This window comes from Suricata suricatta, chromosome 13, assembly GCF_006229205.1.
Source record: "Suricata suricatta isolate VVHF042 chromosome 13, meerkat_22Aug2017_6uvM2_HiC, whole genome shotgun sequence".
NCBI lineage: Eukaryota > Metazoa > Chordata > Mammalia > Carnivora > Herpestidae > Suricata > Suricata suricatta.
The window spans coordinates 11,999,604-12,009,590 of NC_043712.1; the positions used below are offsets into that span (position 1 = coordinate 11,999,604).

General features: G+C 40.2%; 1 protein-coding gene across 1 annotated transcript; it reads right to left on the minus strand.

Moving 5' to 3' along the window:
• Positions 1 to 7,825: 7,825 nt before the first annotated feature.
• LOC115276011 (olfactory receptor 1J4-like) lies at positions 7,826 to 8,836 on the minus strand. The gene has a single exon (XM_029919744.1). It carries the CDS (start codon positions 8,834 to 8,836, stop codon positions 7,826 to 7,828), a length of 1,011 nt encoding a protein of 336 aa, XP_029775604.1.
• Between the last annotated feature and the right edge of the window lie 1,151 nt (positions 8,837 to 9,987).

Here is a 9,987-nt window from a genome sequence, read left to right on the forward strand (position 1 = left end):
GTTTCAGGTATAGAACAAGTGAACTCCTTAAACCCCATAACCTATTTAAACCATCCCTCCATCCAACTTTCCTCCATCAACCCTCAGTTTGTTCTTTATAGTTAGGAGTCTGTTTCCTGGTTTGCTTCTCTTTTGTTCCCTCTTAAGTTCACCTGTTTTGTTAATTAAATTCCACATGGGAGTGAAATCTTATGGTATTTGTCTTTCTCTGACTTATTTCGCTTACCCCAATACACTCTAGTTCCAACTACTTTGTTGCAAATGGCAAGATTTTATTCTTTTTGATGGCTGAGTAATATTCGTGTGTGTGTGTGTGTGTGTGTGTGTGTGTGTGTGAGAGAGAGAGAGAGAGAGAGAGAGAGAGAGAGAGAGAGAGAGAGGAGAGAGAGAGAGAGACATGTTATCTTTATCCATTCATTAGTCGATGGGCTGATGGGCTCTTTCCATAGTTTGGCTATTATTGGTAATGCTGCTATAAACATCAGTGCATGCACCCCCTTGAATCTGAATTTTTGTATCCTTCATGTAAATACCTAATATTGCAATTTCTGGATCATAGGGTAGTTCTATTTTAAAATTTTTGAGGAGCCTCCATATTGTTCTCCAGAACAGCTGGATTGGTTTGCATTCCCACCAACAGTAAGAGGGCCCCCCTTTCTCCGTATCCTTGCTAACACCTCTTGTTTCCTGTGTTGTTAATTTTAGCCATTCTGACTGGGGTGTACCCACTCTGATGGGTGATATCTCATTGTAGTTTTGATGTGTATTTCCCTGTTGATGAGTGATCTTGAACTTCTTTTCATGTGTCTCTTGGTTATCTGGATGTCTTCTTCGGAAAAATGTCTGTTCATGACTTCAGCCCATTTTTAAAAACTGGATTATTAGTTTTCTGGGTGTTAAGTTTAATAATCTCTGTATAGATTTTGGATACTAGCCCTTTATCAGATATTCCATTTGCAAAAAGCTTCTCCCATTCCGAGGTTGCCTTTCTAGTTTGGTTGATTATTGCCGTCACTGTGCAGAAGCTATTAATTTTTATTTTATTTACTTTTATTTACTTATTTTCATTAATTTTTATTTATTGATTGATTCAAAATGGGGACTGCATATATGTTCTATATGGGAAAATCTAATTTTACTTTATAAATTCATACAGAAGTGTCATAACTCGATGGCACCAATTGTCCTAACCCGATGGCCTGGGCCGCTCTTCCGGGCGGGCATGGGCGGTACCTGTTTTGTCCGCCCAACCGACTGGCAGGGAGGAGAATAGTCAAGGGTCCTTCTCCTGAGGGAGGGAGAGAAAAAGGGGGCAGGAGAGGGAGACGCAAAGAGTAAAGACAGAACTCACGGTTCTCTGATCAGGTGAAAGACATCGTTTATTCAAAGAACTGTTCTTTATATAGTCTTCAGGGGGGGAAGACAAGGCAAGCTGACCTAGGCAGACTACAGAGTCAAATGCATATCAAAGAAGCGCCCCGACTTTGCCTCAGCAATCTTGGGGGATGGAGAACTAACACTGAATAGGGTTTTGATCTTTTGTGTGCCTTGGCCACTCACCTCTAGCTCAGCAAGATAGTCGCCAAAGTTATTTTGACAGGGACATGGCTATCTCCAGCCTCCAGATGCAAATCTTGTTTACTGGCTCACTCAACGGAGTGATAATCCTTGCCTGAGGCAGACAGAAAACTTGGCGGGCCGACACAGAAGACATTACTAAAACTTTTAATTTAGACTGATCCAGCACAACTACAGATGTGTTATTTATTTTTAATATTTTAAATCATAATACAACAGAACTCTTTATGCTCTGATATCAAAATACATATTTCTAGAGCATATTTTTCCAGAGAACTTAAAGAAAATGGTATATATGTGTATATAGCTATCTTTATATATAGATAATACAAACAGCTATAAACTTATACAATGTTTCATAAATTTATGTTGAATTTTTAAGAACCTCAAGCCTAAATGCATTTATATAGTTTAAATGTTGTTCTACTTTTACAGTGTATATATATGTACATACATATCTACATATACATATACACACATATATACACATATATACAGCACTTAAGTTATGTTTTTATTTATGTATTTATGTATGTACATACTTATTTATTTTTATTTATTTTTAAAAATATAATGTATTGTCAAGTTAGCAAACACACAATGTATATAGTGTGCTCTTGGCTTTGGGAGTAGATTCCCATGATTCATTGCTTACATACAACACCCAGTACTCATCTCAACAAGTCCCTTCCTCAATGCCCTTCACCCTTTCCCCCCATCAACCCTCAGTTTGTTCTCTGTATTTAAGAGTCTTTTATGGTTTACCACCCACTCTGTTCAAAACTATTTTTTCCTTCTTCCTTTCTTCCATAGTCTTCTGTTGTTTCTCATATTCCACATATGAGTGAAAACATATCTCTGTCTTCCTCTGATGGACATTTTGGCATGTTCCATCCTTCGGCTATTATTGATAGAGCTACTATAAATCTTGGGGTACATATGCCTCTACAAATCAGCACTCCTATATTCTTTGGGTAAATTCTTATTAGTGCAAATGCTGGGTAGTAGGTTAGCTCTATTTTTAGTTTTTTGAGGAATCTTCACACTGTTTTCCAGAATCACTACACCAGTTTGCATTCCCACCAGCAGTGTAAAACGGTTCCCCCTTTCTCCACATCCTCATCAACATCGGTTGTGGCCTGAGTTGTTCATTTTAGCCACTCTGACTGGTGTGAGGTGATATCTCATTGTGATTTTGATATTGATTTCCCTGATGATGAGCGATATTGAGCATCTTTTCATGTGTCTCTTGGCCATCTGGAGTCTTCTTTGGAGAAGTGTCTATTCATGTCTTCTGCCCATTTCTTCACTGGATGATTTGGTTTTTTTGGGTGTTGAGTTTGGTAAGTCTTTATAGATTGTGGATACTAACCCTTTATTAGACGTATCTAATGCAAATATCTTCTCCCATTCCATTTGTTGCCTTTTAGTTTTGAGAATTGTTTCCTTCTCTCTGCAGAAGTTTTTTTATCTTGATGAGGTCCCAATAGTTCCTTTTTGCTTTTATTTCCCTTGCCTCTGGATACATGTCAAGTAAGAAGTTTCTGCAGCCTAAGTCAAAAAGGTTGCTACCTGTTTTCTCCTGTAGGATTTTGATGGGTTTCTGGCTCACATTTAGATCTTTCCTCCATTTTGATTTTGTTTTTCTGTATAAGGTACCTAGGAATAAACCTAACCAAATAGGTAAAAGATCTGTATGTTGAAAACTATAGAATGCTTATGAAAGAAATTGAAGAAGACACAAAGAAATGGAAAAGCACTCCATGTTCATGGATTAGGAGAACAAATATTGTTAAAGTGTAGATACTATCTAAATAAATCTACACATTCAATGCAATCCTTATCAAAATAACACCAGCATTCTTCAGAGGGCTAGAACAAAACAATCCTAAAACTTGTTTGGAACCAGAAAAGACCCTGAATGCCCAAAGTGATTTGAAAAAAGAAACCAAAGCTTGAGGCATTACAATCCCAGACTTTAGCTGTATGACAAAGCTGTAATCATCAAGACAGTATGGTATTGGCACAAAAACAGACATAGATCAATGGAATATAATAGAGAACATAAAACTTACTCACAAAATATATGGCCAACTAATCTTTGACAAAGCAGGAAAGAGTATCCAATGGAAAAAAGACAGTTTCTTTAGCAAATGGTGCTGGGAGAACTGGACAAACATACAGAAGAATAAAACTAGACCACTTTCCATCTGCTCTTCTATATGCTGACTCCCCTTCAGTGATGAGGCTCCTTTTTATTCCTGGAGCATTGCTGACATTGTCACATCTCAGAACATTGCATTTGCTGTACCTGCTCCCAAAATGCTTTTCCTGCAAATGCTTTTCCCTGTAGCTCTGTTCTCTGACGCCTTAAATTCTTTGCTCCAATATCACCTTCTTGGTGAGACCAATCCTCATGACACTATTTAAAATACTATGTTTATTTTCACTGTCATCCCCTTCTAGAATATAAGCTCTACAGAAGGAAAATATTTCTGTCTGATTTTTTCTCTTCTAGAAATTTCCATAAGCCTACTAGCCACGTCCTAGATACCCGTCAAAAAATTAATTACTTTTATATACATTTATATTTTTTCTTTTGTAGGAATCAGGTCTCTAGAAATCATGCTCAAAGAGTATGCTCTTTGTGAAGCAAAAGATAACCCATTTTCATAAAATAGAATTAAGAAGGCATAAGTAAATAAGTTGTCCCTATAAAGAAAGTTCCAGTTAAGAAAGTACATCCTACACTGGTTTAAGGAATTTGGGAATAAAATGTAGGTTTTTATTACAGGAATTAACTAGTTTAAGAATGATAAAGCCAAAATATTTGCAATCTGTTTAAGTTTTAGACACAATATATAACGAGCAAATACATAACTGTGGGAAGCGGCAAAGATCCCCATCAAGGGATCTCCCAGGAATCTTTTGCACCATGCACTGTTTACTTTAAATTTCTTTTTTTTTCACTTTTTTTCCATAATATTTTATTGTCAAATTGTTTTCCATACAACACCCAGTGCTCTTCCCCTTAAGTGCCCTCCACCATCACCACCACCTCTTTTCCCCCCTCCCCCTTCCCCCTCAACCCTCAGTTCATTCTCAGCATTCAATAGTCTCTCAAGTTTTGCATCCCTCTCACTCCCCAACTCTCTCTCCCTCCTTCGCTCCCCCTGGTTCTCCATTAGGTCTCTCTTGTTTTCCTGCTAGACCTATGAGTGCAAACATATGGTTTCTGTCCTTCTCTGCCTGGCTTACTTCACTCAGCATGACTTAACTTTGGATAAAGAAGGATGCTCAGCTGCTGAACATCTCTGGCATAATGAGACGCTCAGCTGCTGAACATCTCTGGCATAATGAGAGACAAAAACTTTTGCTACCATGCTTTGGAAAGATCCTTTGGATAACAAATGGCATGGTCCAGACCCAGTTTTAATCTGGGGACGAGGTTCAGTTTGCATTTACCAACAAAAAACAGATGCAGCCAGATGGCTGCCAGAGAGATTAATAAAACAAATCGATCAAAACACTCAGTCCTCCAGGGAGAAAAAAATCTCCTTGAGAGAAATCTTTGTCTTTTCCTTTAGTACCATGCCAGGAAAAGAAGCTTCAAAAGGAACCTGGAGAAGAGGAGGAAGAAACACATCGACAGCCCTTTCTTCGTGGATTTCATGGACTTTTACCCTATCCCCTCCTGTTTAAGACCTATTGCAGTTTTATTGATCTTGGTGCCTTTGGACCCTGTTCTATTCAATAAGGTCATGGCTCTCCTGAGGCAGCAAATAGGCATAGCCTACCCAGGTCCATTATATTAAGCTCGATATGGCCGATCAGGAGGCCAATGGAAGAGCTATATTCTGGCAAGAGGCACGGGCTGGCTAGCCAATAACGGGTAAGAGAGGCCTTACCATCCTTTCCACCTAATACAGGCACTCAGACACAAGCTTCTGAGTGTGCCCATGACGGGTAAGAAGGATTGGCAGGTCTCCGACCTAAGACAGGCACAGTCCTTTCCTTGCCCATACTGTCATATTCTGGAAGAACCCCCTTTTTAAATTTATTAGAAAAAAAGGGAGGACCTTTGGGAAGCAGCAAATATTTCAGCTGCTTGGCCATTTGCTAGCCGGATTTGTCACTCCCTAAGGGGAGTTGCAAAATAGGCAAAGGAGCACCACTCCCTGTCAGAGGAGAAGGCAGACGATCAAAGATCAACCACCTGCAGGCAGGGTAGTATCAGCCCCTCAGGTGCTGTGCTAAAACAGTTTAGTCTGGTTCCTCTTTACTCCAGTCTTAATCCCTTAACCCTGTTTCCTAGCAACCGACCTAGTTCAGCTGCTTTGTTTTCCCTCCTTGAAACCTTTATAAGATACGGGGGTTTTCTGAATAAAGAAGAAGAGGCTTGATCGAAACCGTGTGTTGTGTCTTCACTCTCTGTGAGTCCCCCTTCCTGCCCTTTCTCTCCCTCTCTCAGGAAAAGAACCCGCGACGATTCTCCACCCTGCCGGTCGGGGCGGACAAAACAGGTACCGCCAAACGCCAGGGACGAGCGCGACGGTACCTGGCATCGGTTAAGACACATAACAAATGCAAACACTCGCAACCTCATTACTTTAAGCACTTAGAGCAATACTTGATTTTTATTACTATTGAACATGGTAGACAAAAGGACAAAAACACTAAAATGTTTATTGTTATCTCATTTACATAAACTGATCCTATGAATTATCATTAAATTTCATATTAGTCATTTTTATACAAACAATAGCATTTATGTACCATTTTTTATTTTAATTCCAGTATAGTTAACATACAGTTTTATATTAGTTTCAGGTGATCAATATAGTGATTCAAGAGTTCTATACATTACTCAGTGTCACATTAACTATTTTTATGCCTTTTTGTTTATCAGAAACCATGTTGCACAAACCTTGATACTAACTGAACTGTAATGGTCCAGATGTTAATTTTGTTCTAAAGACAAGTAGCATCTTACATTTGAGAATTCCTTTTCTTTTAGTTTTTTTTTAGTTTATTTGTTTTTTAAGAGGAGACACACATGCAAGGGAGGGACAGAGAGAAAGGGAAAGAGAAAGAGAATCCCAAGGAGGCTCCACCCTGTCAGTGAAGAGCCTGACATGGAGCTCAAACTCATGAACCATGAGATTGTAACCCGAGCTGAAATCAAGAGTCAGACACTTAACTGACTGAGCCATCCACACACTCCTCTCATTTGAAAATTCTTATCTCTTTAACTTGGTATCACTAAGTTAAGGGGTCAGAAGGTATGACTTATACAAAATGCAATGTAATTCAGACCTCTAATCTTAGTCTAAGTTTGTTTTTCTTCTTCAAAAAGAAAAACTAATGTGTGTCCTTCCTTTAGAAAAAGAAGCTCATGTATTTTGATGTCATAGCAAGTCATCCATATCTCTTCAGATAGATAAGGCCATACCTTAAGATGTTCATCTGACAAAAATGAGAGTTGCTGACATATACTAAGGCTTATGGGAGAATAATGAGGACAAGAAAAAAATACCTAAAGCTCAGGCAACAGGTTATGGAGATCATAACCTGAATGTTTTTTTAGTAGGTTCTAGAAAAATAGTCAGAAGATATAATCCAAGCAGGGATCCAAAAAGGGGGAGAGATCATTGAAATCAAGCAAAATTTGGAGGGCACCAGAAACAAGGGTAGTCACTGTATCAGTTAGCTTTACTGCATAACAAGCCATCCAAAAATTTTCGTGACTTAAACAACAACCACTTGTTTATATGAAAATGCCAAGGGCTTGCAGTTTGAGCTGGGACTGTGCTAGCTGGATGGGTCTCTCGTCTGGGTTTGGTTCAATTGATCTCAACAAGGGCTCACTCATGCCTCTACTATCACATACCAGGTCACCTGGAAGCTGGTTGATTATTAGCTGGAGCATCTTGGTTCTCCCCATGTGCCCTCATCTTCACACACCCTAGCTTGGACTATTTCATATGGTGGTCTCAAGGTTCTAGGAGGAGAAGGAACAGAGTCTATGTAGGCTGGAAATCTCACATCACTTTCACTGAATCTATTAGTCAAATTCAATCACAAGTCCTGCCCAGATTCAGTGGGTAAGGAAACAAATCATATTTTAAGAAGGGGCAGCAAAGTACTTTGGCCACTTTTGCAATCTACAACAGTCACCTCTACAAATTCTCATGAAGATGTCTCTGGAAACATCACTAGGAAAATTAAGAACATGACTGAGTAACTGTTACTTAGAAAAAATAATTTTCCTCCTATAAAGTACCCTCAGAGCCAATTTCATGTCCCTGTTCCTCAGGCTATAGATAAAGGGGTTTAACATCGGTGTCACCACTGTATATATAACTGAACCAATTATGTCTTTGACTTTGGAATTGTTTGATGAAGGAGTGAAGTAAATCATTGCAAGAGTCCCATAGTACAAAAACACCACAAGGAGGTGAGAGCCGCAGGTGGACAAGGCTTTGCAGATCCTCTTGATGGAGGGAACCATTAGGATGGTGGCCCCAATGCGAATATAAGACCCCAAAATAGCACATAATGGCAGGAAAGCAAACACTCCCCCCTCGGTGAAGATAACTAGCTCATTGAGGGAGGTGTCTGAGCAGGTCAACTTCAAAAGGGCGGTGAGATCACAAAAGAAATGAGGGATGGTATTGTCAGCACAGAAGGACAGGCGGGACAGAAGAAGAGTATGTAATAGGGCATGGGCACAGGAGAAGAACCAGGATCCAGACACCAGTAAAATACACAGCTCCTCTCTCATGACCGTGGTGTAGTGGAGTGGCTGACAGATGGCCACATACCTGTCATATGCCATCACAGCAAGAAGGAAATTGTCAAGACAGACAAAAAGTATGAAAAAATACATCTGGAAAATGCATGCCACATAGGGGATGGATAAGTGCTGAGTCTGCATGTTCATCAGCATCTTTGGGACAGAGACAGATGAGAAAGAGATATCAGAGAAGGCCAAGTGGCTGAGGAAGAAGTACATGGGGGTGTGGAGGCGAGAGTCCAGCCTGATGAGCAGGATGATGAGCAGGTTCCCCAGCACCGTGGTCAGGTACATGCCCAGGAACAGGGCGAAGAACACGCCCTGCTGCTCTGGGCGGATGGGCAGCCCCAGGAGGAGGAACTCGGACACGCTGCTCTGGTTCTCAGGCTTCATGTTGTTCTTATATCTCCTGGGGATAGAAGGAGTGGGAAATATCAGGCTCTGAGGTGCAGTGGTTATCATCACTATGTGTATAGGACAGCCACATGTTGTTTCTCCTGGAGATTGTATCAAAATTCAGACACACCGCACATTTGCTGTCTGAATCTTCCATCTGCCCCATTGTGGTCACAGTGTGCATCAGACTTCTAACAGCAAACAAGATTTCCTTCAAAGGAGACCAGGATAAATCTCTTCACGTATTTGACCATGTTCCAGATGTTTTCTTGGCACTGAGAATAAAACAGAAAATAAAATATGAAATCCTCTTCCTTCTTGGAGCTCACAGTTATTGAGCACATTATAGAGTACTGCTCAGAGCTAGGGCTCTGTAGCTAAAAATCTTGAATTGCATTCCAACCCCAATAATTTACTACCTGAGTGGCCTTGGGGACTTTCTCTTTGTCACCACACTCAGAGATCCTACTCTTCACCACTCTGCTGTTCCCGCCCTTCGTTCATTTGGCAGAATATCCTGGTCCATGTTTGGAATTTTTTCAGGGCTTCAAAGTTGCCCCAGCCACCTTGATTACCTCCCTATATTCAGGCATATGATGACTCTATATTACATTATCCAAGCCAGCATACTTTAAGAGCGAAAAGAGGGGCTCCTTGGTGGCTCAGTCAGTTGAGCATCCAAGTCTTGATTTTGGCTCAGGTCATGATCCCAGGGTCATGGGATCAAGTTCTATGTCAGGCTCTGCACTGAGCATGGAGCCTTCATAAGATTTCTCTCTCTCTCCCTCTGCCCCAAACATTCTCCCTTTCTAAGAATAATTTTTTTAAAAAGACAGAGAAGAGAAGTTATATAATAATTATACCAGCACAATAGGTCTACACCAAGACTTTTCTAGGCAAACCACAATGTATGGTCACCTACTTACACCACACTTTCCAGTTTTCAAAGGTCTTTCACATGCACTTAATTCCATTAATTAGCAAACATTTATTGAATGCCTGTAAAGCAGAAATTCCAACAGTTAATTCTTTCATGTTACTACAGTGGAAATATGTGTGAAGTCACATACTCCATAGCATGTACTAGTTGATGGACTCTCATCTTAAGCATAGGACTTCTGCTAGTCTTTGCACTGAAGGCCAGGCAACTCCCTTGCTGGGAATTAAATCAGACTTAGGGGTCACATACAGAAGCCCTAGGATGGAACCCAGTGAGA